This window comes from Chaetodon auriga, chromosome 11 (genome assembly GCF_051107435.1).
Source record: "Chaetodon auriga isolate fChaAug3 chromosome 11, fChaAug3.hap1, whole genome shotgun sequence".
Lineage (NCBI taxonomy): Eukaryota > Metazoa > Chordata > Actinopteri > Chaetodontiformes > Chaetodontidae > Chaetodon > Chaetodon auriga.
The window spans coordinates 10,571,669-10,596,443 of record NC_135084.1 but is presented as its reverse complement, the minus strand read 5'-3'; the positions used below and the strand labels follow the sequence as shown (position 1 = coordinate 10,596,443).

The 24,775-nt window shown below is 42.1% G+C and overlaps 1 protein-coding gene across 5 annotated transcripts in view; it reads right to left on the bottom strand.

The window, feature by feature from the left end:
* Window positions 1-24,775, bottom strand: part of macrod2 (mono-ADP ribosylhydrolase 2) — a 399,810-nt gene that overhangs the window by 81,107 nt on the left and 293,928 nt on the right. For all 5 annotated transcript variants that reach the window (XM_076743643.1, XM_076743644.1, XM_076743645.1 and 2 more), the window contains exons 7-8: window positions 11,838-11,868; window positions 803-876 (exon numbers count right to left, since the gene is read on the bottom strand). In XM_076743643.1, coding sequence (XP_076599758.1) covers window positions 803-876; window positions 11,838-11,868 — 105 coding nt within the window. The remainder of the gene's footprint in view (window positions 1-802; window positions 877-11,837; window positions 11,869-24,775) is intronic.

Here is a 24,775-nt window from a genome sequence, read left to right as displayed (position 1 = left end):
CGTTTAGAAATCAGTAGTAGCTTTGTAAACTAGCAAACTAGCACACAAGTATTTGTTTTTCTCACTGTGTTGTCTTCTCTGTGGTAATCCTTACAGATCCTTATAGCAGCATGCAGCTCAATCTTCAGCTAAAGTGGTTTTGAAATTGAAATGTCCACATCCATTTCAGTTCCCCACAGGGAAGATGGATATATTATGTCTCTTTGTGGTGGTCATTTCAAATGATGACTATTTTGCTTCTCACCTAATAACTAAAATTGAAGATGATCATCTGTTTGTCAGATTATATCATTCCTTGTGCTTTCAAAATGACGGTGTTTATGCGTTTTCTACCAGCTACATTGTGGTGTTCTGAAGAATCAGATCATGAATGATATTTCCGGTCTGTTTGAGCCTTCAGTCCTTGGAAGGCATAATTATAATATAACCAATACAAAAACCAATTTCAGATTATTTCATTTGATGTGTTTATGTTCTTCTGGGTTTAATAGCTCTCCCTAGCATAGACCAATTAAACAGTCAACAGACCATTTAAGGCCTGATTAGTCTCAGACTGGCTTTTAATTTGATATGCACGCAGACCACAAACTAAATGGTTGATCAAGCAAGGAAGGTGGAAAAGATGTCTGTCTGATACAGAGAGGCATGAGAATTAGTGTTCTGTGTTTCTGCAGTGGACCAATCATCTCCACTCACAGCAAATCAACAAAAGCATGAAATAGGCAGTGCCTGCATAAATGGGTATTTGGCTTCACATTGACAGTTGTTTGATTTGGATATGCATTACCCTGGCATGTCCTACCATATTAGTATTCTCTTCGATCCAGCTCTTTACTGTGTTCAGAGCAATGTCAGCTGCAGGCTCGTTGGGAAAACCTAGGAGAGGAAAAAAACAACAGCGTCAATACCAGTTGTATCCAACATGCACATGGAAGAAGGATACAGAAACAGACAGGCGAACAGACAGACAAGCCGATATCTCCACAGGTAACAGCATTTTTTCTAAACCAATGGAAAGCACAAGCTGCTCGTCTCTGGTAGATGAGGCCAGCTGTCTGATAAACTGCTGTAGACTTGAGTTACCAGATGCACAGTGTTGCAAAAACACGTACACATACAGACATATTTCGTGGGTACAAAGTGTATATACTCGCATCTGTAACTACACCCTCACTCATTGCCACCTCGAGCAGAATTGATTAATATTTTGTCTTTATGGGGAAAATTACACCTAGATGTGTGATCATTAACACCACCCTATTTTATCAGTTTGCAGGAACAAACATGTAGCAAAGCAAGTGTGGCTAAGAAGCAGTGTGGCTAACTACCATATTAATCACAACAGATGTGCCTGCTCGGGAACCCTAGCACTGCGTTAACAAAACATATCAATCACAAACACACAGATTGCATTTTCACTGATTTTTAATAAGGCCAGCTCGGGGAAGTCTCTGCTGGATGCTGATTTCAAAATCATTTGCTGTCATTGTAAAGAACTTCCCAAGACCCAACATTTAGAGTGAGCTATTGACTATAAAAGCCCTTGGGCCAGCCTCGCTCGAGCTGAAGTGTAAAAATGCCATTACTAAAAGCACGGACAATCTGCTACTCTGTCTCAGAGTGGTGTTTCAGTTGTCTTCATTTCAGAGTAATTAGATTTGAGTTTGGTCTTCTGGGCTTTTCACAAAACTTGACTAAAGTATTTTACTCTAAAGCCTCTGTACAAATCCCTGAGCTAGTCTGATGTTACCTTGCAAATACAACCCGAACATTGTGTGCCTACACAAAGTTAAGACCAGAAGCCAACAAACAAACATGGCCCATTTCTTCAGTCCTCAGTGACCCAGCTCAGGATTTAAAACTAGACGCTCTTCCATATTATAACCCCTCACCTCCATAAGGGACCACAGGTTGCAGCAGGCACTGTCTTTCTCTAACGACAGAGGTCAAGACCTCAATTTCAACCCACATCACCTGATACAGTTGTAACCTGTTGGGTATTGCATGGGTCACATTCTCAAATATTTTTCTTTTCCTGGGTCATTGCCATGACTATAACATTCTATGACCTATGAAACAGGCTTACAAGTACTGCAGCCACCTCTACCCTTTAAGGCGAATGTAAAGGAAAATGAAAAGCCAAAAAGATCCAGCTTTAGATTTCCTGAATTCTCTCACCTCCCGCTCAGACGGCCTACTGTCAAAGCCTCTCAATAACTATTCTGTAAATGCTCTAAATCAACTGCCTTGACTGCCAAGATATTTACTGTATGCATTATCCCAACCACTCTCACCTATCTGACTACTGCTGATGTCTCTCTCTTTCGCTCTGTTTTTCTTCTTCTCCTCCTCTCTCTCAGCCTGACAGGGGTGGCTGACTTACACTGAGGAGAGGAGAGGGGCTGAAGTGCTGCTGAGCCCTAGCTGAGATCCTGTTCAAGCTCTGGGTGAAGCAAGATGTGAGCTGCATACCAGCCAGCAGTGACAGCCAGACTGCTCCTGTGGCTCTGTTAGGCACTGTCTGCAGACAGTGCATGGCCCGTTCACAGCTCCTGCCCTTCAAAACTTGCCCCCAGAGCTGTGTGCTCAGAACCTAATCCAGCATGCCAAATCAGTTTGCAGGTCACCTGACTCTCTCCCAAACACACTTAACCTTTTCAGTGATATCACTTTGTCTGGTGATGTTTCCTTTTTGAAATCCGTTTCCACACATATGCAGGTGCACCGACACTTCCGCTCACACATCAAGTAACATAGGCAAACAGATGTGCGGAAGATGAGAAAGCTGCGAAAAATAGATCCGCAGAGGTAGGACCAGCTGTTTACCAAGAGCGCACACAGCGGGAGAGGTGTCAGGGAAGTAAGCACATAAGCAAAATAAATTAGTAAATTATTACAAGAAGTATGGCCCCGCCTTACTATGTCACCTCAAGTGAGATTAAGAGAGGCCCGAACTGAAAACAGATCTTAATCATAATAACAGAACATTGTGGTCATTCTGGTCACCAGCAGTGGGTGGATGGCATTCAGTACATTTAATCTATTCAGTCTGAAGTTTCTACAAATGCTCTATTGATTTGAGAGCTATGCCTATTAATCAGAGCAGAGCTGAAGAGGGGAGAGAGAGAGAGAGAGAGAGAGGTGAAAAAAGGTGAGTTATAGAACCAGTGAGAAAGATAACAGGAAAGTGGAATGATGTAAACAAACGGTGGGAAAGAGATGACAGAAAGAGCACCAGATCGAAGGCTGGAAAAAAGGGGTCAGTGCAGCTGGGGGCAGTCTGCCAGAAGAAACCTGCTCAGCAGCAACATCGACGGCCCAAGGTGAACAGCAACAGTTCGAGTGCTCTGGCAGCCCTCTCTCATCATTTGTCTCCTTCGCACTATCCGCTACGTTTACCTCTCCTCACCTCTCCTCTCTTTGCCTCTCTGTCCCTGTCAGCTTAGTCAAGGATGTTTATATGCTGAAAATCAGATATCATAAAGCAGCCTGAATCATTCCCTCCGTCACCTCTCTTGGCCACAGTCACGGGGTAGTGCAGGTGACAAAATCTGCTTGCAGGTGTTCAAAAAATGATGTTTTGGTAAAGGATTGAGTGAGCTGACTCTTTTATATGCTCAAGTGCACACAAAATGAAAAAGTTCAGTGTTTTACTTCTACACCCTCTCTACTCAACACCTCCTTCTCATTCTCTTTTGCTCCATTTGCTGTGTGGAGGGTTCAGTGAAAGCTAATCTGTCAGGAGGTGGAGAGCTGGCGTCAGGCGCAGTGATGGTGGGCCCTCCAGGGTCCCTGCGCTGCTTGGCTTGGCTCGTCTCTCCCCTATGCTGGGAATATGGCCGGCTCAGGGAGATTTGTCTTAGTGAGGCGCACTGATGGGATATGTGCAGCGCAGTGCCGCTGATGAGGACTCAGGTGGTGCAGTGTTATTTCTGCTGAAGGCTCCTCTACTTCATCACCAGGCAGAGCACAGCATCCAGACAGAGAGGGGGAGGCACGTGCCATGTGAACAAAGAGTTACGGTGGCACCGCGTGCTTGCATAACATTTGCATAGCACTTCCGGTGGATTTTTGACCAGGGAGAATGAAGTTAGATCATAACTGAACCTGACCTGAGAGCAAGGCGAGGCAGGACTTTTCAGTCGGCATTCTTCCAAACATTTCATCCCTGTGACTAATTTCAAGCAACAATTAAAAAGCATGATCAAGCTATGTGAGAGAAATGATTTGGTGTAACTTTTAAGTGGAAGGCACATTTTCATCCATGTTTCCACGTCAGCCCGCTGTGTTACACCACAGGGAAGATTCATCTTAAAACAGAATTCACATATTTTATTCCTATGATCTTCAGCATGCAGGACCTTTGTTAATATGAAGAAAAAGAGGGCCTGCTCTAATCTCTGATGCAACCAAGAGACAGAGTCTCTGGCCCCTCTCTTAAGCATATGTAAAACACCTTTATGAACTCTTATACAGGACCCTGGGTGACTCTTAAGGAATACTGTTTTATGTCATACAAGACTAGAAACCAAAGGAGAGCCACAGCTTTGGCTGTTAAAGCTCAAAAAAAACACCCTCTGACTCAGTTGATGGAAACAGCTCTCAGCTTACATCACAGACAACTCAGTCTTGACTCTGACAGCTGGAATGAAAAGTTCATGTTCAAAAATATCCACTGAGCTGCAACGTATAGTGAAAATAATACAAATGTGCATTCTGCCATTGGGGGAATTTCTGCTTTATGAACAACCGAGCCATTGCTCTTTCTTTTGCCAGCATGGCAACTCTTTCATATCCTAAATTTTCAGAGTTAACTTTCACAACAAACTTGTATAGCTAAGGTGTTTTTCTCTGGTGAGAGTGAGAGTGAGAAGTAGCTGCATCACCTGATAAAGCGAGCAGAGGTAAGTTGAATGCACTGTCTGTGCTATGATACATTCCCAGTCTTTGTTTGCAAATATATGGGCAAGCACATACTGCAGACCACACCAGTTTTGTTTCTCCTGAGTGAGCTTATAGTGTAGCAAGGATACCACAACCTGCTGTTATTTCAGGGCTATAGAATTTCTAGTGTTGTTTTTTTTTTTTTTTTTTTTTTTGTGAGGACATAATGCTTTTTTGGACTGGTATGTGGCCTCGGTTTGCAAAACATATGCTGACTGAATTCTTGAAAAATATAAAGTGCAGCTTTTCTCCCCTTGAGGCAAGAATCACATTGTTGGTCCCACTCTGCCTTCCCTCAGTTGCAGTTGGTCAAGATCACGTCTCAACACTCGTCATTCATTTTGATGAGCTGTCTACCTTGAAGCAGCATAGAGCCTGAGGCTGGGGTATCTGGCCCTCGTAAATTCACCACAGGTGTTGAAAATGTGGTAAACATCGGAAATCTGCTGCAGACAAAAAAAAATACAATACACAAACAACTAAAATACAAATGTTTAACTGAGGCTTTAACAAAGACGCAGCCTCTTTTTAAATACATAGACTGCCTTTTTAGAATTGTTGCTTAGAAACATCTCTTCAAAAATCTTTTATAAAGAAATGTTTCATATGTGGTACTCTTCTTAATAAATAAAATAGGGCACAGAGAATCTGACTGCAGCCTCCAAAAACCCTCGTTATAACAGACAAGCAGGGTGGGATCATTTAAGCACAATATAAAACAAAGTAGATTAGTGATGGTGGTTCAGGGAGAAGGAGGAAATCATTAAGTGCGGCACAGCTGAGGGCTGCTCTAGTTGAGAGCAGCAGTCCTGTGTGATCATCTGGAAAGGGAGGGGAGAAGAGGGTTGTCACCCCATCAGGGCCCAGAGGAGAGGTGAGGTGACCTGGGGTGGAGGACAGAGTAGCGCCCCAGGACTCTGGACGCCAAATTGTGGGTGTCAAATGGCTCGGAGCTCCTCTCTACACTAACACTGGGACACGGCAGGGCTGTGACCATGACCGACTTTGCAGCCCACAGAAGGAGACAGAGACAAAGAGGGATGGGAGGGTGCTATGTGAGGAAGACAGGCAGAAAAAGAGGTAGAAGAAAGAGAGCAGCCTCCGTGGCACAACAGATGATGACCTTCCTTGGAAACATTCCATTTAGGTGATGCCATGCTTTGTCCTACATGCTAAAAATAACACCTGACATTTTGCTTTTCAAAAACAGTCTGAAGAGTGTATGATATGCAGAAGTTTAATGCTCAACCAAGTTTCTCAAAGGCCTAAATCTATTGTCCTGTGGGTGGGAAGTATTTTTACATTTGGCTTATCATCCATGAAAATGGTAGAGCAAGGCTAGTGTTGAGTACAATGCACACTGTGTGACTCTGTGAGTTAAATGGGCTCCGAAGCTCCTGTTCCCTCTGAGCGCACACTCTGCTACCCACTGATACAGCATGTTGCTCCTATGTACCTTGAAATTCCCAACCCAGCTTGGCTAAGCTCCCTGTAGTAAACCTCGGGTTTTAAGAGAACGGGGAACTCGCTCAGGCCATCTCTGGCAAGCTAGCAGCAAGCCGTCACTGGTGAGAGATAAGGCATCATGAATGTCTCCAACCTTCCTAATCCTAGACAGGGATGAAGAGAGCCCGAGCACGATGCTGGCTGGGGGAAAAAATTCTTAGCTGCTTGACACCTTTGATCTGGACAGTACAGTAGAATGGCAGCGTGGACATACCAGTAGAGCTTGGGTGGATTACATCCGCATATCTCCCACAGCCACCAGTCAGAGCTAAAACTCCTCTGTCAACAATCCTCAGATCAGTCACAGAGACAGATGAGCCAAAGGTGGAGGGTGAGCAGTAAACAGGGAGATATTTACCCTCAGAAGAGGGCCTGTGATTGTTTTGATAGGGTTATAAATGCATTTGTGCGATGGCATCTGTCAGGTTAGTAGTAGACTTAATGTTCATGTCCTTGCTTTCGCATTGTGCCAGTGAGCCCTCCGCTGTGTGCTAAGATTGATCTTAGCAGGTGCCTCCTAAACTGTACAGCGCATTACAAGGCTGTTGGAGAGTGCTCTTTCAGCGAAGATGTGATCTCCACAAGGCTAAATTGTCCACAATGCATCTCGGAATGGGAATTTTATGCATGTGGCTTTGCATGAGCAAGTATGTCCGCCTGTGTGCGAGCAAGCATCTTCGTGTCTATGTGTAAGAATGTTGTGGGAGGGAGAAAAAGGACTATGAGAGAATGCATCGGAGGGAAGACGAGAGAAAGAGATAAAAAAAGAGAGAATGACCTCTCTAAGTCGAGGTAGTTGGACTCTTGGCACTGATCTTGTGAGACATTGAGAGGTGTCTTCTCCTTGGAAGGAATAATCCATTTAAACCCAGGTCGCATGGCTGTGATTGATGTGCAAACAGGAGCAGCACTTAATAACCTCTATCATGCTGGGTGACCTCGTGGCCCACGGTGGGCACCAGTTTGTTTATGGGTGGTACCTCCGACACACTATCCGTGCAGAAATTCTGTTGTGGCTAATGGGCCGGACTGAGGGATTGGACTGTCAGCGCAGTGTGAGCCCTCATTTTTCTTTCCAAGCGTCTAAGGTACCCCCTGCGCACCCCTGCTACACCCAACCTCCCTGTTCTGCCATCATCTGTCAATGGTGACTGAGTCTCATGGAATATGGAGGCGTGAAACAGAGTGTCAATTAGCATTAGCTTTCCTGACAAATCTGTTTTTCTCACCACAAAGGCCTTGGATAACTTATTCCTGATTCCTCTCTGTCACAGTGTTGGCGGCACGGGATTTGTTTTTCTACTACAATTCAAGTGTAAAAATGGGTCAAGCACATGTGCATATGTTTAGTACCTAGGTGCATGACAATGTGCACATACAATTGTTCAGAAAAAAAGTATGGCTATATCTGTGTATATTCTACAGAGACAGAGAGAGATAGAAGGAGATGCACAGAGAAAGACAGGCTGAGAGAGATTGGGAAGATGTGCCTTTCACACTAAAAAAGCCTTTGTTTACATTGCTGGAATGGAAGTTGACCTTAAGGGTTATCTAAAATGTACAGAAAGTGTCAAAACGGCAGACAAGTGAGCAGAGCCTCTTTCTGAACATGGCAGTACTCAGGGGGCGCAGGGAGGAGTCCTACAGAATAACATCACAGCGCTGTACTATACTGTAGTTCCTTTGAAAGTCCCTCCTCTATTTGCCCTCTGCTGTGTGAAGATCTTCAGTCTTAATCAGCGGTATTGTTCTATGGAGATGCAGTTATGGGAAGCACTAAGCTGTTTATTTATTGAATAGGCTGTTTAATTCCCCCCTCTGCGGCATGCTTGGCTCTGCGCAGCCTATACCCCTTTGATGTGAGGGGCTGCTGGTGGAGCGCTATGATGGGTTCCTACTGGCAATGCAGCACATGACACCACAGTGAAAAGCAATAAGCTGTGCCCTCGTCAGCAGCGTACAGTACAAACAGTGACCCTCTGCCCCCTGCATGCATTCGGCCTGCCTTTGTGTCACTACAATAGACCTGCTTTACTCCAAAATGTCACATATCCATTTTGAAAGTAGACTCTGATGTATCCATTTCCTGACTTCCATTTCATTGCTTTAACTGAACCTGTGAAAAGTGTTAGCACTGTGTCAAACTCAAATTTACTTTTTCAGTCAGACACTAATGCTTAAGGACTAACAAGTTTACTGAGGATTTGCGGCAGTTTTTTCTTCGGCACTAACGACTAACCAACATGTTCACATAATTACTTTGGGGCCACACCAAAGCCTTGTATTAGAAAAATAACAGAAAACTGTTAATGCAACATAATTCACGTTCAGATGCAGAATGTGCCACAGGAATTTAGTATGCAAGACAAGAAAATACGAGGGAATGCATTTTGCAAAAACGACTGCTGAACTTATCGTTAATGACTGTAAAATTTGTAATGAAATAACCAGGGAGGGAGAGGAAGAGAGGGAGAGAGAATGAGAGAAAAGAAGTGAGACAAAAATTACAACTTCAGACCTTCTTATCATTAACCCCTCAGTAATAATCATTTTTGAGATGCACGTATAGACAGGTGGCAAAAAAAAAAACAAACAATACTGCGCAGAGGGATGGTGAGAGGATAAGGAATTGCTTTGCAGTAAGCTGTGTGAATCAGAGAAGTGATGAGTGGAAAATGTTCAATGTCCCAAGAGGGAGGGGTCCTATCCAGCACAAAGCATGATTATAAACATCCAGTGCTTCGTATGCACAGTACACACACTGGGCCTCACCAACAAGTGTACGTGATGTTCTATGCTTGATGCTTGACCCCTTGGACTGTCTTATACCCATTCACATGCATGACTGTTTAACTACACATCTACATGCAGCTGTACGATTTCCACTTGCTGTCGAACAAACAGGCAGCTCATTGAATTGAATTCAGTGAGTGCATCTCAGCTATGTCTTAAATTGCAATCAAATTAGATCAGATTAGCGGCCTGGATTTCAGTAATGTGGAAGATTATTTTTGCGCAGAAACTGGTTAAAGGAAGTCACTCTGTTACTGCGTGTTTGTGGCTGGTTTAATGAGCACAGCAACAGTTTGTCAGGCTCTATAATCAGTGATTTGCGCTCAGCGTTTGGATGTTTAGTATCGCCGTGTGCAACTTGGTGACAGCTGCTAGTTAGAGTACAGGGTTGATAAAGGAGGAAGAGCGATGGCTTTGGATGGAAATTGCATCAGTTTGGAAAAACAGATGTGCGCAAATTAGGTTTTCCCATGGCTGATAAATTATTGTACTTCTTAATTTCTGTATACACAGTATACACAAATGAGTAAAACTTGCATTTATACACATAACAGGCGTCCAATATGAAGACATGTGGATTATCTATTTTCATATGTGCCAAAGCTCAAAGCACCTTGTTTAAATAGACTGCATTTTCACAGCGCTTTTCTATCTTGACGAGCAAAGCGCTGTAAAAACAATTGACTCATTCCCACTAAGATTCACGCACTGATGACAGCAGAGCTGCCATGCAAGGTGTTGCCCCTCTGGAGCGACGTGGGGTTCAGTGTCTCGCTCAAGGACACTTCAACAGACAGACAGGAGCCGGAGATCAAACTGCCAACCCTGTGGCTCTACCTCCTGAGCCACAGCTACAGCCGTTTAACATCTTAGAGGAGCGCATATTTGCATTTCCAAAATACATTATTGGTTTCTTAAACCCACACATAATGTGCAGCAGTAGAGTACCTACAGTTTTTTTGTGCTCTGAGCGAGACACATACTTCAGCAAGATATTTCCAGCATGTGTGATATTTGTGGAAAATCTAATGAAAATCAATGACAGGTGACGCTTCACTCGCATTCTGCAATTCAGCTGCAAATGTCTGCATGTACATTTAAACAGCCCAGCATCAGGTCTTAATTAGTGGCAGTGCATTCAAGTAACTCAGCTGTGGCTGTGCTCATTACACAATCAGAGATAGAAAGTACCCCGCTAAATGAAAACATGCAGTGATGCAAAAATCTGCAGCCGTGACAGTAATTTGCGGCAGGTTTTGTAAATTAACCCCGAGGAATTACATTTTTGAAAAGGTTGCCAACTTTGTTTACCGCAGCAGGAAAACGCAAGTTGAGGATATCACAAAAGATTGTGTCTGACGTATCTGCAGCACAGAAAATATAGCTACAAGCAACAAACACAGCGTGGACAAAAGAAGAAGAAGAAACACTTAAAAGTACATGAATTGCCCAGCATCTGAACAGACAGAGAGGCATATTTTTTCTTCTTTCTTCTTCCTCCTTGATTTTCTGTCCTTACATGGTTTTAGATGTCGATTGCATTATTCTGTCTGGAGGAAAGCCTCCAGCTCTTTCGGTGATGACGGAGATGTAAACCCGTAAAGATTAATGTTTAATTCTGACGACTGGAGAGGCCATGGACGGGTTACGAGTTCACTTTGGTATTTCAGAAATTGCTTTTGAATTTACTTTACACTGGGCCCAGAGGCATTACCATCGCTGTACGTACATATGGGAGCATCTTGTGGGATCAGTATTTGCACCACAGGGAGCACCTGGTTTGTAAAATGGTCTTTCCTTGGCTGTTATGTGATCATAAAGAGTGATCACAGCACATAACGTCTCTCACGAGATAACTGCCTAAACAATTACAGATCGCTGATCACGTCTAACAGTTACTGGCTCATACTGCTCTTCATTTACACGGCAAAAGCACTGAGGCACACAAAATAGGCATCTAGGTAATATGAAATGATTGTTGTTCAGTTGTGACTGTTTTTCTGAAACCACATTTCTGATGACTTGTCGTTAACGACAACAAATGGAAAAAAGCATGTTAGTTAAATTACATTTGGCGCTGGGATTATTAGAACCTTTGTGCAAATTCAGTGGATGACATACACGGTGTGCAGTATGTCAGAACTGTGCGACAATAATTATTTCTCCTCAGCAGAGCGAATGTACGTCATTGCACTATATAAACTCACATCTAACATATTCTGCCATCATAACTTCAAAGCCTGTTTGCATCAACAAGTTTGGCATGTTTTCAATGTGACTTTGTTTAAGTCTAATGAGCACACTCGCTCCTTGCCAGAGATGCTTTGCTGCATATCAGGCCTGGTCTCAGGAGGGAGCACAATCATTGTTCAGGGTCTACATTTTGTTCACCTTATACTAGGTTGTGTCTCTATGCAACATGGTGTGAGGTGAACTTGTTGGTATGTTTCAGCCGTGTTCTTCGTCAAGGACAAAGCCTTATATAGTCGTATAGTGTTAATATAGGAATGACATAACAAGATGAGGCAGGTACACAGTGTTAACGTGTGAAAAAAAGAAAGTCAATTTATGAAAATAAGAGAGATTAATCTTACCATAGATGCCTGTGGATATGCATGGGAAGGCCTGTGCAGACAGAGAAGAACAAGAGAAATAAAAGTCAAAACACGCTCACATACATCCAAATCCAATTAGTTTTTTCTCTGCCTTTTATTATTATTATTATTATTACTATATAATTACTGCCCATTATTACTTCATTTATTATTGCTTCATTTCCTTTCATGCTAAAACACACTGAACTTTTCTATTCAACAAGCTATCATAAATGACAGCACAGGAGTGAATACATAAGCACATTAAAGTAAATACTGCATGTTTGTATTGTTGTTGTTTACCTGTACTGTTTCACTTGTTCATTCTGAAGAGGAGCAATTTATAGTACCATTTGCCAAAGTCCCTGCAATGTTAATGCAGAACTGCATTGTAAACCGTACTCCAGCTCCCATGGACAAAGCACAACAAGCACACACACACACACACACACACACACACACACACACACACACACAGACACACGCGCACACACACACACACACACACACACACACACACACACACACACACACACACACACACACACACTCATATAGTGTACTTTTCTCTTGGCCTCCAAAAACAGGCACATTAATTTCTCCTTGACTTGAACACCCCTGTTTACACATACATATATTAGATGGATTATCACGATCATGCTGCTGTGCTACAGAGGCAATATTCTATCATGCACTGCTGCACCAATGATGGTGACAGCCTATCAGTACTCAATGCCCATACTTAATGTCCATAACAGCTGTAGTTTGCATATGTTGCCTGAGGTAATGGTGGATCAGACTCATGTGAATTCACAGGTACAGGTAGAGCTTAACAATCATCAGCACATGAACATCCATCCTGTCACCTGCAGCCCAAACTCACACACACAGTCCTTCTCTTCAACAAACCTTCATGAAACTTACCCTAGAACTGAGGCTGCTTCACATCCACAACTTTGTTCCAGCCCATTGATACATGTCTTTAATTTAACAAATTTAAACGGCTAGATATTTAATTCCGTGTAACGTCGATGCAAACTGCCAACAGTGACCCAGCTGTGTCTCAATAACAACAAGCACATCACAGCAGGCGGCTTTTCAGCGCATTTGATTCAAATAATAAGAAAACTAAAAGCTAAATCACAAAGTCATTGTAGCCACGTTTGGATCAATAGGAGGAATCAATAACATCCCACCAACCACTAAAGCGTTGGAACAAAACAAAACAGACATGCCGAGAATCAGAATACACATTATGAATATTTTCATGAGATAAAGAGCAAAAACCTGCATATATTTATGGCTGTCTTTTCCAAAAAGATTATAAAAAGTAACCACCTTGTAATAGTTCTTGCTTTGTAGCACTTTGCAGCAGACATATTATTCAAGCATGGCTTTATAGCTGAAAATAGTTTCATTTTTCTTTACTTCTGTGAGCAAATATATTATGATACATAGGCCTTGCTGTAAGCTTCCGCATTTCACATTCATCTTTTTAAGTATATTAATAAACAGTAAAGAGAAAGGATTTTTTCAAAGGTCCCATTTGTCCTCAAAAGCCGCTGAATACGTGCTTTAGTTCCTGCATTCATCAAAAGGCGTGGCCACAACATTAATATAATAAGATGACAAATGAAAAAAAAAAAAAAAAAAAAAAAAGAAAGAAAAGAAAAGGAAAACGTTTCCACCAGCAGTTCACAACTGGATGAATATAGAACAACAAAACACGACACAGATTCATCAAAGACTAACGCCCATATGTCAAATTCTCCCAGTGCCAAAAACTAAACCCAACAGTTTGTTTTGCCACACTGACCCTGTCAAGTTGTATTTAGAAACACATTGTTGCTAGCAGCCGTGCCAAGATCACTTCATTTCAGAGCTAAAAACACAATTAATAGATCTGAAGGAGAAAGATAGCAAATAAATGTCTCCTCGTATGACGTTTATACAAACAAGTAGTCGCGGCTCTAATGTCGTGAGTCCTTTCAACAGAGAGAGGAATCGACATAATTCATATACTGACAAAAGCAACTAATTGAATAAAAGTCAGCTTTTTTCTCTGAAGCATCACAACCTATGACACCCGCTTTGAAATGCAACGGTCCATTTGGCCTTGCTTTAAGCCAAGAGGAATGAGTCTGTGTTTGTATTCTTATTTTCCAGTTTTCAGGTTCCGCCTGTCAAGGTGAATCTTTCTTCTGTGGGGTGATTTAAATCTTTTAGCGAAGCGCTGACCTTTCCAGATGACTGTCTGGGTCTGACACAAACCTCAGATGATGAAGAGTGGAAAAGCATGGCCATTTTTAGCCCTGTGCCAAGCTCTGCCCATGGCATATATGTACAGAGGCATATTGAGATTGAGGACAGCAAAATGGTCAAATATCCAAAACAGACATGACATTAGAATGAAATAATGACTGTGTGCAAATTGGATGTCAGATTCATACAAATGTTTGAAGCCCCTGAAGGACGTCTAAACAACTGCACAAATGAAATGCAGTGCTTCATATCATGCACTTGTAATGCACTCATTGGCAGAGTCTTGGCATTCAGACCAGTGAGAATCTCAATACTTTTAGCTACTCTGTAAATTATGCCAGTTTTACATTTGGCAACAGTCAATACAAACAGGAATTGAAATGTACTTCTGCAGGAGGAATCTATTTGAGACCATGTGATAATAAGGAGAAAGTGAAATGAATTTAATCTTCAGACAAGATGAACATTTCTTCCTGTCAATGCCTCCAGCGAGTCTTGGCTGCCAAACTGATCCTGAGCCAGACGCCTTGTTATCCTCTGTCAGCTGAAGGGCCGCGACGTCAGTCTCTTTAACTTGAGCTTGCGCTCCGACGGCAGCTAAACCTTGACACATCACAGGCTGTAGCAAAGACGTGCCATCAGCATAATCAATTAAAATCTTTTTTATTTGTTCCCTGGCTGATCCATTAAAGGGTATTGATCTTCATGGTGTGAAAATGCTTCAGGTAATCACTTAACGGGATGCTGTAAAAGATCTGACACCTTTGTGGCACATGCAGACATCACTGACTTGTTTAAAGGACGGTTATTGCAAAAAGTAGGAGAAGTATATATGCAATAAAACTGTAAAGCCTCGAGAGCATTTTGGCAGACGCATCTCATTTTCATCCATAAATCAGCTGCACAGCAAGCAATGAATTACACTAAGGTGCGCACAAATGATAAATCTTACTGATAATCAATATCTGCAAATGCCAACAAGCTCAATATTGCTCATGAGCTTTAAGTTTTGTTAAAATCGTTAAAAGCTTTAACTGTCAAACGAAACTTTCTGCAGATAAAGATGATCTTATCCCCTTGCTCTCCTCACTGCAGCAGTGCCTGGTTTTTCATTTTGAGTCACATGCAGAGCAGATGAGTGGTGGCAGTCAGTCCTAATTGAATTGTTCATTATCAAATAGACCTTAAGCTTAATACTACAACTGAATGCAACAAACCACTACAGTAGATTTCAGAAGCAGCCACAGCGCTGCTCCTATTCTTCTTTCTCCTTCCCATTAACAACGGGCCACTACAGAAGCTATTTTGATAGTTGTGTTAACACACATGCCTTTACATCTGCTTACATTGCATCAGGTCCAGTGTTAATTAGGACAGTCAGTGGCATATAAGCAGTCATGACCTATGATTCCTGGTTTAGGTTATTATTTCTATCGCCGACTGCTCATTAGAAGTATGAGTCAGCATGCTCGCCTGCACCCTGGCATGAGGCCGTGCCTGACATGTTGGCTTGTTGCTGATTTTCTTTGCTTAGGGAGTGTTCAAAAATTGGTCACCAGGGAAATTATTCTGTTGCTGGGGCTCCTCCCTAATCTATCACATCACTTTAAAGTGGAGCACCTTTCCTCTCAGCATGTCTGCACACTTATTCAGCTCACAGTATATTAAGAACAGCACAGAGTGGCTGCAGTGATTATTGTTGGCAAAACTATACTTGTCTTACATTAATGTTAATTATAGTGCACATGCACTTAATGAAATACTTACTGTACGTAAGGAATTGGATTTTAATTTTTAAAATGAACACAACCACAGCTTATTAAAACAATGATTCATTAACTTCAAAGTGTGACTAGAGTTTTGCAAAGACAGCACTCATAAAACTAAGTCACAGTTATTCCACCGAGAGCATGATAGCCTGCAGCTTTCAGTCATTTGTTAAGCAGCAGGAAATGACATGTAAAGATGGCTCAACCTGTGGCAAAATGCGGCTGCCCTGCTGTAGCTGTCACCTCCCCATGCTGCAGGCACCACAGAGTAGCCACGAGCAGACAGGTAAAGGTAAGAAAACCATGCACAAGCGCAGTGACTGCAGGATGCTGCCGGGGGAGCACCCCGTCTCGGCTGGCTGAGTAAATAGCACTGGACCCAGGGTGATGCCCCTGTAGCTTGAAGCCTCCTAGCCTGTTTGCAGATGGAAGCTATGCTTATAAATCACAGCGGTAAGGGGAGACCTTGTGCAAATGCGACCACAAGTATGTTATTATTCACCACTGTTGCCACAGTGTGGGCTTACATCGGAGTATCAGAACATGAATCCAAGAGAATCCTCTTTGTTGACTGCTGTAATTCTTTAAGCATATAGGTCATGCCTGGTCTCTCTGAATCAGCTTCTGCTGGGAAGAGCATGTCACGGTTACAGATCAGGATATTCAAATATGACACATTAACACCCTTTTATTCTGCATAATACCACACTCCATATTCTAATGCTATCGCTGATTGTTTGAGTGTCATTATGCTAAATGGAGGATGGAGAAATGCAGAGGGTGAGAAACCTGGAACTTAATGGCCCGAGTCCCACCACCCGTTTTTATATCTGCTGTGATCAAGTGTAACTATTATCACAATAATATCTGAGTGTCCATTAAGGACTCGGCGTCACTGACAATGTTTACATGCAGGGAGTAACTTACTGGCCATGACACTCTGGAAAACAGCTTATTAAGGATAAGCTGTTTGCATGCACCGTCGCTATCTAGAGATGGAGAATTTGTGTTGTTATGAATAAACCAGAACAGAACATTCCTGTCGTCCTCTAGGGTCCTGCCAGCAATAAAGTATGAAAATATGCCACCACCAAGTAAATCCTTTCCCTAAGCAGCAGCAGGTAATGTCTGATACAGAGGAAAGAAATGACAAACCAGACTACAGAAATTGTAAATAGTGCTTCCCACAATGGTTTTGTTGACATCAACGTGCATCTATCGTGATGTGCGAGTGCAGTCTGTAGCAGCAATGTAAACAAACAGTGAAAGTGGTATGAGGTTCCCACCTGACAACAAAATATTCAATACTGAAACATACCAACAATCTTAACCTCTTCTTTAGTAATTAAACTGGGACGTTTACTGGGTTCCTCTAATCCAAACATGAGGTTTAATATGAATCATTTTCAAGTAAGATTACTTAAATAAGGATTATCAGACCTCTTTGTGCATGTTAACAGATGCTGCCATTTATATTGGCAATGTGCACACTTTGACAAATAAGAAACATTTTTATTGAAAGAAGTGTGATGGATGTGTTAAAGACACAGTAGTGTGTAGTGTTTCTGTCTCGCTGGCTCTGGCCTCCCACTGTCCTCCCTATTTTCCACTTTATATTACAAACTACAGGTTATTCAGTAAATGGATGCATTTATATAACGTTTTTATCCAAAGGGCTTCACACACTACCACACAGATGACAGCGAGCTACCATGCAAGCTAGCTGCAATCCACATGTCGACAATTTGACATATGGACAGGAGGAGCTGGGGATCGAACCACCAAACTTGTGATCAGTGGACCTCCTGAGCCACAGCCAGACAAGCAGCCTGTAGGACTCCAGACATGAGGAAGTTGTGCATAAAGGAGTCAAAAGGTTCACTCCTTAACACTTACCACCTCCACAGTAGGACAGCCCTGAGATCTTGCTGACTTATCAGAAATGGAAATTTGTGGGTCCACAAGGGAAGACACTGGGGTTGGACGAAGGATAGATATAGCAGCTGGACTGTCATTGGCCATAATGAAGCTCAGGGTGTTCTATGATCGCGTTCATCGCACTCAGTTCCGCAGCGCTGATCTAATCTGCACATGCGATGGATGCAGTGTTGCAGGGGGAAGAGAGACAGGCTGCAGCATGTCTGCCAGCCAAACACATGACAGAGGTGAGATGAATGGCCAAAAAAACAGGGTGTAAATGCTGCGCCCTGTGGATAGGGCAGAGCAGTGGACCAAATACAAGCAGATACCGAACTGATGACTGCTTGACTCATTGGTCCATGACCAGCAGTATGCTTGATCAAGCACAATTCACATTGAAGCCCTAAGCTACAGTGCACAGGTACACTGAGAAGCTTTTTAAAAATACAATATGGACATTACATTAGGAACTCAAAAGCTACTTTAAAAAAAAAACTGTAAAGTGCCTGCAAAACTTTAACATATACAGCATGCTATATTGCATACCAGTACATCGAATGGACAAATACTGTGCAGTTCTGGGAGGAAATCATTCTCTTTTATAATTCATATCTCCTACAGTGGTCCGCTCGTGACACTGATTCTCTCAGTGTTAAAGAGGGAGCATTTAGAGTGGCATAAAAATGATACTACTGTGAACTGAGGGCACAAGCAACCAGACGTCTGCTCATATTTATGTATGAGGACTCCTGCTCAGTATCAGTTGGAATTCTATCACTGACCACTGAGCACTGGAGAGACAAAGACAAAAGAAAGGAATTCATGTCAGTGAGACAAACTGACTGACCTTCACGTGACCCTTACATGATTGACAGAACTCAAATGAGTAGGCGAGGAACATGTCAGGTAAACTCAATGGCAAAATGTATTCCTTCTATTCCACTGTACCAGTGCTCTGTACAGCTGCAGGCATGCTTCTTGTCGTTATTTTCTCTTTTTGAAAACATAACTTGTTGATTAGATTTGCATGCTTGTAGTGGGTGAAATCAAGACATGTCTGCAGGCTTATCTGACACGCTGTGGACTGAAGAGAGCTTCAGACTGACATTTGGGGTAATAGACCTGTGGCTTTGTTATCTGAGGAGAAATCATCATGAAATGCCGCAAAATCTAAATAACAGTGGCCAGGGTCTTTATTTACCACAACTGAAGGGAGAACCAGGACTTAATTTGAGACAAGCTGTTATTAGAGACAGACCTTTATGTATAATTGTGGTCATATTTTAGTGAGAAGCCTCTCTGTTGTTGACCTGTCTCCTGCTTGATGTGGCAATTTGCAGTAAATGGAAACTAAACTTTGTATCTATGGATCAAGAACAGAACTGTTAAAAACTGTAAAATTGTATATTTTCACGGGTTCAGCATGTGAGCCATTATAGCGTATGTCATGTCCTCTTTTTTCCTTTATTGGTGACCAGACTTAATTTGTTCCAACAGGCCGCAGCCTCAGCTATTTGATCAGCTTTTATTTCACAATTTACGCTCATACATCCGCTTCCTTTAAAGCCTTGAACTTTACTTTGATTAAGATCTTCACCCTGACATGATTATAATGGTGTTATGAAATTTTTATTGTATTTATCACAAGAGACCTGACATTATAAACTGTAGGAGGCATTCTGATTGAATCCTGAGACAGAGGGAAAGAAAGCAGTAAATGAAGGAAAACTGTATCTGTGGTAATTCTGAGCAAAATGTTGGATTTGAATATTTGAACCTCAACTCTCAGTGTAAAAGACATCATTCAATATGCCTCAGGGCCTCTAAAGCCTGTGATTATTCCAATGAGTGCTTAAGATATGTAGATCATGGTGTGCATGGTGTGGAGCATTAGAAGTCATTTGCATTTTGGAGGCCTCAATTACAGGTGGGCATAAAGAAAATGATCAAAGCAGGGACTAGGAGGATTCTGTCTGAATCTATCAAACCGCTGTTTTATAACATATCTCAAAGTGAGAAAGCCTCTGAAATGCTCAAGATAAAATGGAGCAAAAGAGACAAGCCAAAGCACATATCCCTCTATGAAAGGTAAAACCAGGGCATGTGTGGATTCTCAAATATCCATAACTCATGTCATACTGTCTCAGTAGAGATTAGCTGCATATGGGGCTTGGAGGTCAGAATTATCAGTAATCCTAAAATATAGCTGGTGATTTGTAACTCAAGAGCAGATGATTCCCAAGTGGTTGATGTAAATGAATGGTAAAATAATAATTAGGGGGCATTTTTCATGAGACATTTCTTTAATTTCCATTCATAAATCAACTTCAACCGCACATTTAATCAGAGAAGAGGGAAAAAAAAGGGGTTTCTGGTCTTGCAATGTGAAAGCCAGCCTATGGTACCCTTCCATCATAAGGCTACTAATTAAACATTTTTTCCTTTCAAGGCGTCCTTCAACATTTCAAAAAGCACCATATCAAAGGGGCTTCAAAGTCAAAAGGCCCACTCTGAATTTCGAGGTGACAGAACAGCATACATATGAAGACAAGTGACCTGCTGCATGGCCCCTGTCTTTGTGGCAGGACCAGTGTGAAACAAAAATCAGGTCTGCTGCATATTGCATACTAATTGATGCCACCTAAAAACCGAATAAAGACTAAAGGCCTGGCTTTACTCAGGCTGTACTGAGGGACAAAAGCCTTGCTAGATTTCCGGAATTGGCCAAACTGGTTTGAACCGAGCTACTAAGCCTTTCCCTGCATTATTTATAACATTATAGGTTTATCGGTGAGCTACAGTGTGATTAGGGGTATGGTATCATTTTGGCACTACATGTATGAAGTCAAGGTTATTGTGCAGGGGTTATAGAGGAGTCAGTGTAACAAGGTAAAACAGAGAAAGGGCAATACAGTGCCATGCAATCAGCAGGGTGGCTAGAATTAATACGGTTGATTTGAAACTAGAGATTATTCTTAGTTGCAGTCCAGTGATCACCCAGAATAAAGGACATGCACAAATCCCAATAGAAATTAACTCCCTAAAGCCTCCAGGCCATTGGCTGTATGCAGCCTTTGAAGGTTGACTGATTGCACAGTGACAAAGTCAAGTTGTCAGCACAACAGCCACATACAAGATGGCAACACAGATTTCCTGCAGATAATAAGATAATGTTTGTTTATATAAAAATGATCTTCAGGAAATACAGCAAACGAAGGCTCCGTAGCTTATTTTTGGTGGACTCTTTAGCGTCTAACTGTATAAAATGGAAAGGATAAGTTCCATTTTACCCAAATGAATGTAAATGGGAGATCTGCAAGAATCATAACGAATGATAAAATAGGCCATAACCACATTTCCCAAAGCACTACATACAAAATAAAAACTAGCATTCGTTAGAGACCCAACCTCATTAACTGCAAATCGAATTGAGCTCTCTGTACTGGTGTAGCAGTGACCCTTTGGAAGTATGGTAAGTACATAATTATTATTGAATCATATGAACACATTTTCCAATTAGAAGAGTGAATGTTTGTCTTTTTCCTGTATAGTCAAAGGCAAAACATACAGTATACCACTGGGTAAGTCTGTTTCTTCTGATTTCTTCATCGGCCTTGTGCTTTAGGAATAATTACTCCAAGACTTGAAGCCTGGGATGTTTTTGTCAACTGGGAATTCAATGCACTTAATGAACTCTTTGTTAACGGAAGCTCAGGGTGCTCTGTGATTGCCTTCATCGCACTCAGTTCCGCAACACTGATGATAGCTCATCCCATTTGCGCAACTCCAGTGATACATAGCCTGTGTAAACTCCTGTGATGCAATGTTGTGGGGGAATAAAAGGCAGGCTGCAGCATGTTTATGAGCCCAGGTAGACTGGGGGAGATGAATGGGCACGAGTAAGAAATGGTGCAGCTACTGAAGGCAGACAGATAACCCTGGGTACCTGGATGGCTTTTTCTTCTGTTGGAGGCTGGCTATTTCCCTCTGCTGCCAATGTTTGTGCGAGGGTAGGCTAAACACTAGACTGATCTATCTCTGTACTGAAAGTCCAGGGATGAAATTGATATTGATTTTCTTATGTAATGCTCGATAAGTCAGCAAATAATCCCAAGATGTCCAAGAATCCCTTTAATGTTTGAATGAATCATTCTATAGATTACACTGTATAAGGCCTTAGATTGCAAAATCGTAGGTAGATTTCAGTGTGACACAGCATTAACATATGCAGTTAAGGAATCTATATGTTTCCCGTAGATTTGACGCAGAGTATGAAAGCCTGTTTATCCATGTAGTTCGTGGGCAGGCTGGGCCCCTGCAGAACACTTTCTCTTTAAAGCTCCTCACAACATAAAGCCATAAATCTGAGCTTGCCCAGAGGTAAGAGCAACCAACACTAATTAACAGTAGCGGGATGAGAGGTCAAGGCCTGTGTCGTATTAGCGTGAGAAAACACTATTTTTCAATTTACAGCATATACTGGTCCGGTGCGCTTTAAGTAATAAAAATTTAAGCTTGCGGTACCGTGGGCATGAATACCAATATATCTACTGTACACACAATAATGCATGTTTCTGGCTTTGGTTTATTCCAGCTGTATGAACATAAGAGCCTTCAAATGAGATGACTAAATTGTCTTTATACAACTGACACTTTAGATACGATGACTGCCTCAGGGAATGTCCACAAAGCAAGATCAGTGATCCAAAGTAAAGCTCAATTTGGGCACACTGCACAGAATCGGTTTTCAATGATTATGTCTAGCCCTTAAAAGGACTTTGGTCCAAGGACATAGTAAGCTCTGAGGAGGTCAGCTCTCCCTCTGTGCAGACCTGTGGGCCATTCTCTCACACCTTGATCTTAGCTCTGATGATGATGTGGCAGGCACAGGCTCAGGAGTGGAAGGATTAGGGACAGGAGGGACGCGGGGAGTGACAGCTTCCTTTGTATTCATTTCATCCTCATTTTGGGCATGACGGTAAACAGCATGCAAACTGGTGTCTGCTCTAAGGTGTTTCTTTCTTCAGGAGTAACATACTCAACTCTTAAAATAGAGATCAAAGGCAAAGCAGGCTCATTGATAACTGTATAATGGCTCACTTAAAGAGAACAGGCATTTTGCTGAGATGGGCGCCTGGTTCAAACTGCAAGCTATTAGTCATGCTGTCGGCTCATTTCCATATGTGTTTTATTGTCTCATGGGCAAAGGCTACTGAACCTACTCGCATTTATTGCACTCATGGTAGATCTAATGATATTCACACCTACGGCAAAAATAAAGGGCCTTGTATCACTTTGTCTCTATATAAAAAGGTTCTTGAAAGGTGACAGTGTGAATGCACATTTCAGTTTTCTGTGCCTTTCTTTGACAATGTTTCAGCCTTGCTTGTCTGAAACCATATGAAGGCACACAAAAGCACAGTCGTCGCACAAATCAGAATTAGTACAGACTGAATATGAATTCTGTGATGCGACACTTTTATGTAAGGTGAAAGGGAATGTCACTAAAACAAATAAAAAAAAGGGATGCCCGTTTGGGTGCTTTTTTAAGTCTAAATAATACTGTTCTCAGCACCATTGACGTGAATTATTAAACTAATCCTTAAAATTCTATAGCCTTAGTTTCGAGTGGATGGTTGACCAGTGCCGGAGGATTAATGTTACATACGTGGGCTTTGCCTTCATGAATTCATCAACTTGACATGACCGTGGATTTTTCTGGCTAAAATTACTCTTGCTAGCAGGTTTTAACATCGTAGCTAGCTAATGTGAGCTAATGCTAATGCTTAAACTCTGTGACAGCTGAGAAGTCTGTCTGCTTCTGTATCTTAAGTTTTTTAAAAGACTACAAAAAAGACACCACTCTCCAAACTCTTGCGAGTATCGCTCCTCTTAGAGCCTCATGCACTCCACATGAACATGCAGAGAAAAGCTTGACAGGCCTGCTGGTGCCTGGTTACAGTCACAAAGCTATGATTGGTCAGTTGCTTAGCGAAAGCGTGGTTTAGTGAAAGGTCAATTAAGAATGAGCACAGTTTGGTTTCTGACATTTAGCTTCTCCATCTGATCACTGCTAATGGAAAACAAGAGTGACAACGCCAATTTATGATCCACATTCAGCTTATGTAGAAAATTCAAAATCTTGAAAATTGTAGATATTTGATTTTCAGAAGACAGTGAGCAAATGTGTGTTTGATATAAAGATATAAAGCCAAAACAATTTGTGCACACCTGATTCCACAGAACACAGTCGTTTATATGTGTGTTTAGGCTGCAGTTCATATGAATTCCCTGTTACTGTGTGTCTGAATTGAATTATGTATGAGGATGCACTGAATTTCATTGGTTGTGGTACCCACATTCAAATTTCTGGGACTGCAACATCACAAAGGTGGCAGTGTTGCCCTGTTCACCCCTGTTCCTAACCCAACCTGTTTGAGAATCAGGAGGACACAGACTCCGGTGGTCACCGAATGTAAACACTGCATGGAGGTAATTACGATGGGATGAACTGCGGTGAAGACGCCCTGGGAGACCTAATCTCATCCCCTGTCCCCACATTTACACTCATCTGAAGACGTACCAACACCGAGCCCAGCAGCTGCCATCTGAACCTCATGGTCTCTTCTTGCTAAACTCAAGGAGAGAGTGCATAATACACTTGCCTTGTCACGTAGCAAACTTCCCTTATTCATAGCAGGTACAGGGATATGGAGGATCAACAGATGTGAAAGTGGTAGCAGGAGTGCTCCCCAAGGCTTGTTGCCATCTTCCAGTAGCCCTGTCACTTTTACACCACAGTGCAGGATATAGATATAAAGTATGAGGCTGTAAAAGCAGTGTTTTGAAACACTGGGGCGTTAGTGGATTTATTGAGTTTAAAAGCCTTCTGAAGGATTGCCAGTTCAAACTATACACCTTTAAATCCCAAAGGAGATTTATTTCACCAAGTGTCCAGGCCTAATCAAAATCTCCCCTCAGACACGA